The sequence below is a fragment of the Pagrus major genome, chromosome 9 (genome assembly GCF_040436345.1).
Source record: "Pagrus major chromosome 9, Pma_NU_1.0".
NCBI classification, from domain to species: domain Eukaryota; kingdom Metazoa; phylum Chordata; class Actinopteri; order Spariformes; family Sparidae; genus Pagrus; species Pagrus major.
In genome coordinates, this window is record NC_133223.1 from 21,211,042 (window position 1) to 21,224,796 (window position 13,755).

The 13,755-nt window shown below is 41.3% G+C and overlaps 1 protein-coding gene across 1 annotated transcript in view; it reads left to right on the forward strand.

Moving 5' to 3' along the window:
- The window catches only part of abca12 (ATP-binding cassette, sub-family A (ABC1), member 12), an 84,836-nt gene that overhangs the window by 58,102 nt on the left and 12,979 nt on the right, over positions 1-13,755 (forward strand). The window contains exons 55-65 of the mRNA XM_073473149.1: positions 587-820; positions 1,031-1,178; positions 1,765-2,011; positions 4,283-4,369; positions 5,399-5,486; positions 5,628-5,755; positions 6,879-6,966; positions 7,318-7,426; positions 9,396-9,450; positions 12,485-12,662; positions 12,989-13,104. Coding sequence (XP_073329250.1) covers positions 587-820; positions 1,031-1,178; positions 1,765-2,011; positions 4,283-4,369; positions 5,399-5,486; positions 5,628-5,755; positions 6,879-6,966; positions 7,318-7,426; positions 9,396-9,450; positions 12,485-12,662; positions 12,989-13,104 — 1,478 coding nt within the window. The remainder of the gene's footprint in view (positions 1-586; positions 821-1,030; positions 1,179-1,764; positions 2,012-4,282; positions 4,370-5,398; positions 5,487-5,627; positions 5,756-6,878; positions 6,967-7,317; positions 7,427-9,395; positions 9,451-12,484; positions 12,663-12,988; positions 13,105-13,755) is intronic.

Sequence of the window (13,755 nt, forward strand, 5' to 3'; positions counted from 1 at the left end):
ATACATTATTAACATAATTATTATATACTTCTATTTCACACATATAACACAGTGATTGTTTGTTGGGTGCTGCCAAGTTTCTGGTGACCTACACTCAGTACTGTCCCTGAATGCATCTTGTGACACAGCTGGAGCACTGAAGTGCTGCTGTGCTAACATATTAATATGTATTCTTTTGGGGCAGTGTATACATAGTATAAATAAGAGTCATAATTGCAGAAGTGGATAATCCTACTGAACTCAACATGTTACGAAAGTCAGAAATGGATGATGTTAGGAGGGGGACGATGGTAGAGCATACATGTCATGAAAAACACAAACAAAAACTTAGGACACAGGATGTGAACATATCAAAACACTCAATCCTCTGAGAAATGCACACAGCCCATATTCAGAAACTGCACCTTTAGATGAGCTTAATCTGTAGCTGAGCATTCAGAGCAGGGTGAATAGAGGTGCTGCAGCAACGGACAGTATGTTTTTGCGCATTAAAACATGTACATGCTTTGTAAAATGAACATATTCTGGGAACTCAAAGGTAAAGCGTGATGAATATGATAATATATTCCTCCAATTTTTTCTGCAGATGCTGAACCAAGAATCTGAGCAGATTGACAACGCTGAACTGAAAACCTTCATCCAAGCTCACTTACCTGAAGCTCGACTGAAGGAGGCCCAGGGGGGCGACCTGGTCTACTCTCTGCCCCCCTTCAGCTCATCTAACGCCTCCTCATATCGCTCCCTCCTGACCGCACTGGACTCCAACCTAGACGCCTTGCAGCTGGGGGGCTATGGTATCTCTGACACCACCCTCGAAGAGGTAAGTTAAAACACCCACGCACAAAAACAAAAACTGGCTCAACTGCTCAGGTACATTTACATTTTTCCTGTTTAAAATACGGGAGCTCCAAATGAGCTTCTGCTTATTAACTTGATCACATTGACATGTATGCATAATCACAAGCCATAAATTACACTGATTGGCTCGTTGACAAACACAGCTGCTAATGTTTTCTTTTCACTTGTGTAGGTGTTCCTCCAATTGACTCACGACAACACAGAAGCTAGGCCTGAGGACCCCCTCCCGACCATATCGGAGACGGTTTCTGACACTGGATCCATCGACAGCTTCCCTTCAGACCACAGCGAAAGCATCTCCAGCTTTGGAGACAACATCAGTAAGTTCTCTCGCTTTTTACCTCTACCATTCTTTGTTTTGTTCCTCCCGGGGACGGCCTTCCATTCCGAAACACCTCCATTGCGAAACCCCTCCATTCCAAAATACCGCTGTTCTGACCCTCCCCCAAAAACACAGCTGTTCCGACTTTCAAGTTCAAATTACTTCCCAATAGGGTTAGGGTTAGGGTTAGGGTTTCCCCAATAGCCTTTTCGGAATAGCGGGGTCTTTAGAAAAAATGGGAAACCCTGCCATTACGAAGAATGGAAGTCTATTTTCGGAACAGCGGGGTTTCGGAAAGGCGGGGTGTAACCGTTCCTCCCATGGTTCTTCCTTCTATTTCTCCTTTTGCACTTTGCCTCTTTCACTTGCCCACATCACGTCCAATAAAAACAATGAAAGTTGAAGATTGAATATTTACAGTAAAAGGAAGCATGTAGGATGTTAAATATGAATCTTTGCACTTCCATCTTATGTGATACATTCTGCCTGTGAGCCTTAACTCAGTGTGCCTTAGAAGACAAAGACAGTAAGGAGTGAATTAATACAAAAGCTATTAAATCTTGTCTCCATTTATTTCCCTCTAGAGCTTACCGGTTCGTCCATGGTGCGCGGCTTGGCCCTGGCTTGGCAGCAGATGACAGCCATATTAATCAAGAGGTTCCAACACAGCCGCAGAGACTGGAAGGGCCTGCTCGCCCAGATCTTGCTTCCTGTTGTGTTTGTGGTGTTTGCTATGGGCCTGGGCTCCATCAAGAAAGACCTACAGCACTATCCTGAGCTGAAGCTTAGCCCTGAACTTTATAAGTTCAGACCAAGCTACTCTTTCTTCAGGTCAGTCCCCAAAAAGTACAAAGGAGCACTGGGAGAGGAGTACACAGAAGTAAATAAGGCTAATCAGGGTGCTTTTACACCAAGCATGTTTGGAGCACTTCAGTCAAACTCTGAAGCTTTGCTCTTTTATTTAAAGTCATTTGAACAACACTCACCTGGAAAAGGGAGTCTTGTTCAATCAAATGTTGATGTGACTTGTCTGACCAATTCCAGGAAACACTGCAGACTTTTTGTGTTTTTTTAAGGTAAAAACATGGTAAATTATGGCAAAGCAGAGCTTGGAGGATGTTGTATTGGGGTGCCATGTTTTGGTGTTTACAAAATTGATACTGCTCAGATTAAAGAACACAATATATTCAAAAGATCAAATTTTCAAACCACATAACCGCCTCCGCAACACCTCTGCAACTTTGATGAAAGCTTGATGCATCTCATTACTTTTTTCAGTTCCTGCATCGTTTGCAGGGGAAGACGTGTCGTACTGGTTATAAAATGAATTTGAAGCTGCAGTTTGTTGAAGGGCAGACGGAATTTAAGGAAGGGGAGCGAGAGAAAACATGAGGGAAAGAGATGATTGTGATGAGGACGGCTGAGAAGTTGAGATCAAAGTGAGAGATATTAAGAGTGTCAGGAGGTTGCGATGAATGACTACATTCTTGAGAAGCGCTTTTGTTTGATCAAGGGGATATGTTGCGAGGGAGAAACTGCTGAGGTGCCAATCTATATCAAAGACTGTATGAATGCTCTCCTCAGTCCTCTTTAGCTTCATGTACAAAATAGATTGGAAAATTATATTTATTTATTTTTAATGAGATCAGTGTTTGGGTTACATATTACATGCTGAAGTAAATTGAAGGTAGTTGACAGTAGAAGATGCTCCATCCACCCGTCCATCCATCCATCCATTCATCCATCCATCCATCCATCCATCCATCCATCCATCCATCCATCCATCCATCCATCCATCCATCCAATTATCTTTCCATCCATCCATCCATACATCCAACTATCCATATCCGTCCATCCATCCATCCATTCATCGATCGATCCATCCATCCATCCATCCATCCATCCAACTATCTTTCCATCCATCCATCCATCCATCCATCCATCCATCCATCCATCCATCCATCCATCCATCCATCCATCCATCCATCTTTCCATCCATCCATCGATCAATCAATCCATCCATCCATCCATCCATCCATACATCCAACTATCCATATCTGTCCATCCATCCATCCATCATACCATCCATTCTTCCATCCATCCATTTTATGCCACTTACTTGTTGCTAGATTGTGGTGGCAGCAGGCTAAACGAGGTTTTCCAGACATCCCTCTTCCCAGCAATGTCCTGCTGTTAAGGTGTCCTACTAGTTGATCATGCTTGAAAAACCTTGAAACGATGGTGCCCAGGTGGTTCAAATGACTTTAGTAGCTTCTTGAAGCAAAAAAGAGCTCAGGCTGAGCCCAGCCACTCTGTCAAGGAAACTCAATCCAATCGTTAGTATCCATAATTTCATTCTTTCGCTCACTACCTAAAGTTCATGACCATGGCAGAGAGTTTGAACATAGATCCACTGGTTAATTGACAGATTTAGCTTCTGGCTCAACACCCTCTTCGCCACATAGGTTCGGCACATCTCACACTCCACTTGTGAGCAAGACCTCCAAAACACTTGAACTCCTTCACTTGGGGCAATTTACTCCAAACCCTGACCACTTCAGTCTTGTCTTATTATAACTGTGGATTGTAGAATGTCACATTTTATGAACTTTCTCATAGCACTGTGTTTCCAGACTTGCCGGTATGAACTGCAAACTAAATGATTTGTTCGTTTATTTATGAGTGTACCCCTTGGTGAGTTTAAAGGCACAAATAAAAGAAATCCACTTAAATGTAAAGTGGCACAACAAATGTCCTGAGGATGTTATATTAGAATCTCTGACTGTGCCCCCATTTGTCATTTTATTGACAATGTTGTGAGTTAGTAAATTCCTCTTAAACCCAGTTTATTTATTTTTTTTACCAGGAAAGTACTTTATAAATGCCAACCTTGAATTCAGATTATTTGTAAAACTATAGCCACGAGGAGCGATTTTAACAAATCAATAATAACTAATACAAAATCTGTCTCTTAGAGCCGTATTAAACAACCATTTTGTTTGTGTTACTTCATGTTCTTATTGTTGTTATTATGATATAGTTCACTAAACTGTTCTCTTTACCCTTGGGTTGAGGCTGACTATTTGTTTTCTGGCTCCACAGTAACCAAAATCCCAACTCTAGCCAGCTGATGGAAGCCATGATGTCATTCCCCGGGATCGATAACGCCTGCCTCGACAAGGATGACCCGTACGTTATCACACCTCAAACGCCAGCTGTTTTTGCCTGACAATGATACATTTGTCAGTGGTAGTCTGGGTGCCTGTGCTCAGTTTCTGGATGTATTCCACCTTTCTCCACTCACACAGTGTTTTCATATTTCACTCATTGTCATTCTTTCCATGCCTCCTCTTTCACCTTGTTTCATTTTACTAGACTGTCTCCCTCCAATTCCTGCTGCTCCCTCTCTCGTCTCTCTCATGCCCCTCCCCCCTATTTTCCTGCCGCTCAGCTCGACGTATGTGGTTGAAAGCCTGCAGCAGGACTCTGCGATGTGAGAGGATCATTTGTATTCCATAAACACCCTGTGTTTATAGGGGAGATTTTGCCCTTACAGCACTCAAATCAATGTTGGCACTCATGAACCAGACCCCGGATGCATTTTAAAATCCTCAGGAAAAAAAATTAGAAGCGTAGAGAGAGAGGGGAGGAAAGATCTTATGGTGCAAGGGAGACTGCATATGTTGCTTATGATGTCCTATTATCACAAAATGACAGACACTAAAAGGGTGCTGAGTGCTGCATTTTCTTGTTTACATTTATTGGAAATAAACTGTATGGTCCCCTTACTCTGGTTATTTAAGTAACAGGTGTTCATGTGAGTGTGCAGAGTCATGTGTTGTGCTACAATCTCTTTTTGATCTGCACAAAGTGTCCCTGAAAACATTTGGCAGAAAACAAAATGTGAGGGAGCTGAGCATCAACCCACACGAGCAAATTTCACACAATATGATATTACAGCACATATTAAACAGCTTTGAAAACTGTATTGATATCTGAAAAAAATATTTAGGTCCTGATCTCACAAATAAACATCCAAGCTCGCAGCTACGATATAATTAGTTTCAGATTTTTGACTCTCTGTTATGTACAGGTTTTTAGCGTTAATGCAGGCCAGCATATCAACTCAGTTTAAACATGCGTTCTAGGGTGTGTCCATGGATGGTCTTGAATATTATCATTTCACCGAGCCACCATTTCACTCGGTTTCTTTTAAAGGGGCTGCACAAGAAGCACAAGCAAGTGGAGCTCCAGTGGGAACAGCTCCAGAGCATTTAGTGTCTGTAAATGCACGCATCAGGAACAGGTGAGACTGGGTCACTGAGAGCAGTGTGTGTGTGTGTGTGTGTGTGTGTGTGTGAGAGAGAGAGAGTGAGTTTATGTGTTCTCGCTCATGTACTTGATCAAAGGGCAAGTACAAAGCATTTGTCTGTTCCGTGCACTGCAGGTTTGTGAAGGGCAAAGCTTCCAGCCTCCCCATAAGAAGATCCCTTCAGCTCATATCGTGTACAACCTGAGTGGCCTCAATGTGGAGAACTACCTGGTGGCCACAGCAAATGAGTTCAGGAGGAACAGGTACATGCAAACAGTGTTTACACCTGCTTAATGATGACACATTTAGATTTCAACCCATGCATCACCAAGGTTTAATCAATAATCTAATTGTGTTAATTCGACGAAGTGACGTTCCATGATAATCCAAGCAGTTATATCATGTAGGGCTGCAACGGCATGAGATGTCCACAGTACAATAACCAACTCAGAAAATATCAGGGTTTCACAGTATTACATTATGGTATTATACAACTATTATTATTATTATTAGTTCAGATTATTAGTCCTGACAGACATTAAACTTGATAAAAACTTAAAATACATGCAGTAGGGTCATAAAGTCTGAGACTTCTAGCCAAAATCTCAATTTTACATTTCTTTCGAATGAAATAATATGATGATATAAGCTTGACCACCCCAGGAAAACCTCAAATCTTGGAAAATATATACTTAAAATTCAGAATATTATGTTTTCGGGTTATCCATCCATCCATCCATCCCATTCTTGGGAATGGGATATCTCAGCAACGCCTTGAGGGAATTTCTTCAAGCATCTGCCTGGACTCAAGGATGAACTGATTAGATTTAGGTGGTCAACGGTTAAGGTCACTGTGACCTCACATCTGTTCCATTCTCGTGAATGCCATACCTCAGAACAGGAGGGATTTTCTTCAAATTTGAGACAAAAAGTACAAGTGATGGCGGTTGCACCATGTGATGAAGCTCTTTGTCAGAGAGGCACCTGGACAAGGCACTAGAGAATGTGCATAATCCAGCAGCATTACATCTAGTTATCACTTAACATGAGACATTTATCATTTTCCTTTCAGGAAGGATGAGCAGAAATCTAATTGGCTGTAGAGTGCAAAAAATTTCAGTCATCGCCTAAATGCTTGGTTCAGCTTAATACGATTAGGCTTCTAGTACCTTGTCAATAATGTTACTCGTACTTGTATAAATATGATAAACAAAAAAGTTTTAAAATGTTAAAAAGTGCTTTACTGAAAGAAAATAAATAAATACATAAAATGCTCTGAATCTGTTTGGTTATTTTAAAAGAAAGACAAGCCAGCACAGTGTGTCACATCTAATTCCTCAGCGGCATTCGTATGTTTTGATCCATGTACTGTGATGTTTTTTTCAGGTATGGTGGCTTTGCTTTTGGCATGCCGCTCCCTCCTGACTTGCAGATGGACGTAACAGCAGTGCCCAAAAACCGCACTCTCTCTAAGGTAAATCTGTCTCCTGCTTCCTTGCTGCCTGTCTTATTATCATTTTAACCGCTGCCCTGATGAGAAGCTGAACGTTAAAACACGACATCCTCGCTACAAGATCAGGGCTCGCAGATGGAGCTGCATTGTTACACCATCAGTGTCATCATAAATATGCTTTACTGCAGCAATTGTGCCACTGTTTTAGTGTGTAAAAATCCTCACATGATGACGTCTTCATTTATTGTCTCTTTAAAGCCTTGGTATAAACACTGGAATAGTGTGTTGTAGAGATGACTTACATACTCTGGTCTGCAGCAGTGTGATTCATGGTTTCTGTGCATTTCTGTGTTTGTTTGTGTATGGGTTTAGGTCTGGTTTAACCCTGAAGGCCACCACACAATGCCAGCATATTTAAACAGCATGAGCAACTTAATCCTACGCTCCAATCTGCCAGCTGACAAGGACCCACGTAAATATGGTAAGCTTTATTCGCGTGGTAATAAAAAGTTGTTGCTGTTTACTGTAATATTTTATTGATTTTAGAAAAAGTATTTTGGTGGTGCTGTCCTTTATTTATGCAGACACTCAACACTTCTTGGATATTGTGAAAGAAAAGCTGTGAAAATGACTGGGATTGTGAGAAACTGATGCTCACATCAGCATGAGGAACATCTTTCTATCTTGGATGGTGTTACCGATTGAGCACCCACTGCATTTTTGTATACTAAATATTAAGAGAGCTGTAAACAGTGTGTTTACTCATGGTTCATTTCACTGGATTAAAGCCAGGGGGTGCTGTGTGTCCTTAGACTCACATCATTATGCATGTTGAATACTGATGAGTGCCACTCACTGGGGAGCTGTGCTAAAGAGAACGAGGCTGGCCCACGTTTTCAGTACTGTTTCAGCTCCGAGTATCACCCTGACCATCTGCCTGCCAGCAGGACTACACAAACATACACACACACACACATGCACATGAAGAAAACACACAGAAGTACATGCACGCACACATTTCTTCCCCACTGGATGATGAAAGTGCTCGAGGGTAATCATTTAAATGTTACCTGAAAGCTCACAGTGGTGGCAGGGGTGGAGTCAGGTGGGTGGAGATCGAGGGAGATTACTTTTCAAGGTGATGGTTTATATGTCAGATGTGAAGCCCTCAGCCTCACATTGTGAACTACAGCACCAACTCTGGGGCAGGATCCTGGATTCTGGAGGTCGGCTTTATACACTCTGTCTCTCTCACAGGATTTCTGTACATAGCCGCCCACTGCCACAGATGTGCCATCACGCTCCTGTCCACTCTCCGCACTAGAGATTCTGATCACTCCCACATGCAACAATGCTTTGTATTGAAAGTCTGTTTGCCCCATCCCACAGAGTAAATATACAGTTACTCAACTGTTTAATAATTCACCTTCAGAGGATGTGAACTGAGAATAAACCTTGTTTAATGCTTTTAAGAATAGAGGAAAAATAACAGCCACAGCTTGAGGCAGTGAGAACAAAAGTGTTCTAAAACATGTTATAGATCTTGACCCATTGTGCTCATTTTGGTGATTAATATATTAGTCGATCAACAGAAAAAAACAGCTACAGCTTTAACAATCCATTAATTACTGTCATTTTTTTAATGGAATTATTTATTAAGCATACAGTTTTTTTTGTGAATAAAGGGTTTCTGCTTCCTTGATGTTGAGGTGGTTCAAGGCGATCATTATTCAAACCGATCTCTCTCGTCCTCTGATTGGGTGATTGAGGCGTCTCCTATGTGTATAGAGCCAATCATAGTGTTTGTTCGAAATAGCTTCGGGGTAGGAAACCCCTACATACTTACATACTGTACATAACTTACATACAAATTCTGATATTGATATTCATCTAAAATGCATGTTTGATGCTTTCATGCACTCAGAAGATTGGTTAGACAAAATTAGGAATTTTAAATTTGGGCTTTGGGAAATTGTGAAGCCGGCTTGTCTAATCTCTAATGAATATAACTGTTAGTCATAGCTGTATCCCATTGGAAAAGATACAAATCACATCTGGAAACATCTGACTGATGTAGCGTTAATGATTCCAGATCAGATTTGGCTTTGTCACTAGAAACCCATCAGTCCCGTCCAAGTGCCCTTGAGCAAGGCAGCGAGCCTCCAGCCTGCTCCAGGGCTGCTGTTCTCCGGATGAACTCTCCTATCTCGAGAAATGTAAGCGGAGACATGTAGGGTAGCAGCTCGAAGACCCTGAAAAAAATGATAAAGAAAATTCAATTTCCTTTGTGTGCACTGGCAAATGAAATCATCTTGCACTATATTTTTCAATTAACTGTGTCCCTGGCAAAGAGAATATCATTGCTCATTTGGTTCCAGTGCTGAAAAATAGCCCTGCATGCTGTTGTTTTTTCCACTGCTAACACAATACTCTATTTCTTTCTATTACAGCCATATCAGTTTCCAGTCACCCCTATTTCGGCCGGGCGGATGATGAAGATGTGATGTAAGGACTGCACTTTGAATTCTTCCTTCTGCTGAGACTGTCAACAACATCAATGGCTGCAGTCGCTAAAAAAAGATTCTAATTAGCATTCTAATTGGTGAAAATATCCTCAAAATTAGTCAAGTCATGATAAATATTATTGGCTGTTGTTTGGCTGAGCCCGCGGTAAATTATGGAAGCATCCTACTTTTCAATTCAGGACTTCAAAGTCAGCGTGGACTCGGGGCAGGGAGGTACATGACAGCAGTATTTACCCATATTTGATTTTCTAAATGGATTTCCCTGAGCTTGCACTATTGATCAGAGTCCCAATATAATGAGTGTTTACCCTGAAGGTGGCACAGAGGTGGATTGATTCTACCCCACTTCCCAAAATGAGTCCATTTTAAAATACTCCACATTCAGCCTTAGAGACCCACACTGCAGATTGAGTGCTTGTGTGTGTGTGTTTGTGTGCGTTTGCATGTATGCATGCAAACGTGTGTGTTCCAGAGCATCAAATCCAATAAATCAGTCCAAGAGTGGGTTGAGCCGAAGCTGTGGCCTGATGAAGGTCTGTCCTCTCCAGAGCCTTATTAGCACTAACCATTTCACTGACCATTTCACTGACCATTTCCCCGTGTTTACTGCCCCTTCAGTTTCTCCACACGCTCACATTTCTTTGTGAGTATAGCATTTACATAGCTGTGAGCCCACTGAGGAAGTGTGGTGGCTACATGTGCACATTACCCCTCCTTCCAGGCTGATATTCTGCCTCCTCAGGTAAAGATACAGCAGGCTTATCACTCCAAATGTCTCGATTCTCACGGTTTGGTAGTTTTGGCCGTGGGAAAATTTCTCCGGCTATCTTGGCCACACTGATAACAAGCCTGCTCACTAACTGCTGCTGCTGGCCATTCTCTGTAGTTAGTGCTGCCCTTAAACGCCTACCACATGTCACTCTCTGCTACTCACTCTCCTTCCCACTCGGTCACTCTGCCAACTTCATCACCGTCCCCCTTTTTTCAGCCTCATGCAGCTTATTCTGTTTGGTTGATGGTGCCCTGGCTTGAGAATAGAGATAAAAGTAGTACAAGGCAGGAAAGACAGCGTTAGAGATGAACAGGTAGCAGCATCAAGAAAATGTGAATGAGTGGTTAAAGAGTAACTGAAGGATCAAAGGCTCAGCTGGTTGTCCGCGGTCTGGTGTGGACAATAGGCTCTGTAGCCTCACAGCTGCACCACAGGCACCCAGACTGTACAGCAATAACAGTGTGAAGATGTTCTCTACATGAGGCCATCTGTTTCTTTTGCAGTTATTATCTTGTCAGAGGCGAAGCACAAGCATCTCTTTTAACAAAGCTGTTTGTTATTAATGGAATTCCAATTATTGTGAGCTACTTCAATAGTTCACATGAGTCAAGTCGCAGCAGGGAAAGAAATGATAGTTTGTTCAAGGGCTTTGAAATGTGCTATTGTTTTCTGAAGAAATGATGCCAGGTTGCCTCATTCTTCATTCGTTAGTGCCTCGGATCAGAAGCTGTAGTAACTACACTTAAGGCACAAAAGGAATACAACACAGTTGTTTACCATCCAGGTATATAATGGCCTTCAGAGTTATGAATGCACCAATGTATCCGCTGAACATTGGTATTGACTGATATTCCCTCGTTGACTGCTGTCATCAAAGGAGATGACATTCACTCATTGAAGTGACCGATTTAACTGATGTGACATGTCATTTTTGCACTGGCACATTCATGAGCTACTTACCAGTTTGTGAGAACTGAAAAATTTCATGTCATCTAGTTGGTAGTTGCATAATAGGCTAAAAAGGCTTTTGAAGCCGTTACTTTTCAAAAAATAGAAACTTTTTCATGTGAAAGAAGGTCATTTTAAAGGTAGTCTCATAAATTTGTATGATTAAATGTGCTCTTTTTAAAGACTTTAAAACAGTTATTTTTTATAATGAAGATTTCTTTGTTTCCCTGTCACAAAAGCCAGTGTTTCCCACACATATACTTTGCTTGGTTGGGCCGCCCAGGTACATTGTCAGAAATAGGGGTATAGTAGGAGTCCATTTCTGTCCCCCAAGTTACAATCTACACTAATGCACCCACTAGGTCTAAATGTTGGACATCAAGGTAACTGTGTGTACCTTGTTCTCAAGCAGTATTTTTTTCTAAATGTGCCCTTTTTAAAAGGTCATTTTTTGTTAAATTGAATTAATGTACACAATTGCCACCAGAGGTTATAGACTGGGATCTTTAAGTTAAATAAGTCCCAATGTCAAGGGTACAACAGCTGTGCCTTAGAGGGTACTGCCCCGATGTACCCTAAACGTATAAATATAAACCTTCTTTTCTGTGTGTATCAATGGCCATCCTAGTATATTTTAGCATTTTTTACTTTTTATTTTTTTATCCATCTGAGAGAATGATGCCATCTGCAACAGATTACCCAGTGGATAATCTGCCCTTGCTCTGCCCCTTCTGTCTACTGACATTCACACATGCTCTGCAGGGACACAGAGAGAGAGATGTTCTCTGGTATTACATCCCTCCTGATTGTGATGCAACCTCTCCTATTTTAATTTCGGCCTACTGCTGTTTCATACAAGCCTGTAAATTCACCTGATTGCTGCAATGTCATCCGGTACCGAGTTGGTTTCGATAGGCTACGTGATTAACGACAAGCCTCCTCAACACGCGGCTCAGCTGATGTTGTGAAAACTAATTCGGGGGTGAAAAAAATCCAGAATGCGAGGTGTGTTTTTTGGGCAACTTAATGAAAATATAGTGCTGATGAAGAAAGTCAACAAAGCAGACACATTCTGGGAGAGTTGGACAATTAAAGCAACACAATGTAGGCAAACTTTTAAAGTGTTTTTTGAGAGAGAGTTGATTTCTGAGGATCATTCTATATGCCAAACTGTTATTTTATTGGTGCGTCCCCAATTAGAGTCGATGTGGTTGAATAATTTACTTATTAAAGACATGACTGATAATTAACTGACTGATTAACTGATCTGAATGTTCCTATTTTTTCCTCACAGTGTCCAGGGAATGCTCCAACTCCTCGTGGCTATATGTGTGCTGACGGGTTATTCCATCACGACAGCCAGCTTCGCCATCTATGAAGTCAGCGAGCACCACAGCGGCTCCAAGAGGCTGCAGCACATCGCTGGCATCAGCGAGCCCTTCTACTGGGCTGTGAACTTCTTTTATGACATGGTAACATCCTCTAATCCCCCAAAAGGAGACCCAAAAGAACATTTTATGTGTAGTCGAACCCTTGTGTCAAAATCAAAATCATACTTGATGATACGTCTCTGCCTCGTGTTTAATTTTAGATTGCAACAGCATATGCAAAACATTGCCTTCTCTTTATATCTTTTTTTAAAGCTATCCAGACTTAATTCATAACTTATTCATTAATTGATGGCACAACATAGCTTTACATGATTATTAATGCATTGATTCATTATTAATGGAACCAGACTTTTCAGTTAAATGGTATGCCTTCACATTGCTGCATCCTATTCTGTCTTTTTCCACAGGTCATGTATCTGATCCCTGTGACCCTGACTGTAGGTGTGTTCGCAGCCTTCCAGATTCCAGCATTCACAGATCGGCAAAATTTGGGTGCCATCACCATGCTTCTGGTGCTCTTTGGGTGAGTAATTTGGCCTCACAAAATCTTTGGATGTTGTGTAATCTTATGATGTGTTAATTTTAGGGGGTTTATTTACAAGGCCTACTGAAAAATGTCCGTCAGTGTATGGTATTGTTGGTCCTTTTGGCTTGTTTTGTTCATGACACTGCTGACCAAATGTGATTTGAGGCTGAAAAATCAAAAATATTAAAAGACAAAGCCACTGTATCAACTGTTGAGATCCACTGTATGCTGCATTTTTCATTCTATCAGTTATGATAACATTGTAGTGACCAAGTGCTAAGAACTGAAAACACTGTAACATCACTAAAAATGGATCCCATGGTCTTTTTTTACCCCACATCCTGACATAAACTAAAAAAGCATCAGTCAAAACTACCATAACTGCAAAAAAATATACACAGCACATCTTAATGATAGTATATATATTTGTATATAATCACACAAGAGATCAAAAATGGTATTATGTATGTGTGCTTCTGTAAGAATACCTTATGTACAGTATTATAAATGCATGCTGGGGCTAATGATTTGCAATAGGACACAGAATGTCCTGATATATATTTAATCTGCCCTCCAGTATTGACTAAATAAAAATTCAATCACAGAAATGAGTCCAATGGAGCAACAAACACAGCGGTGAGACAAGAA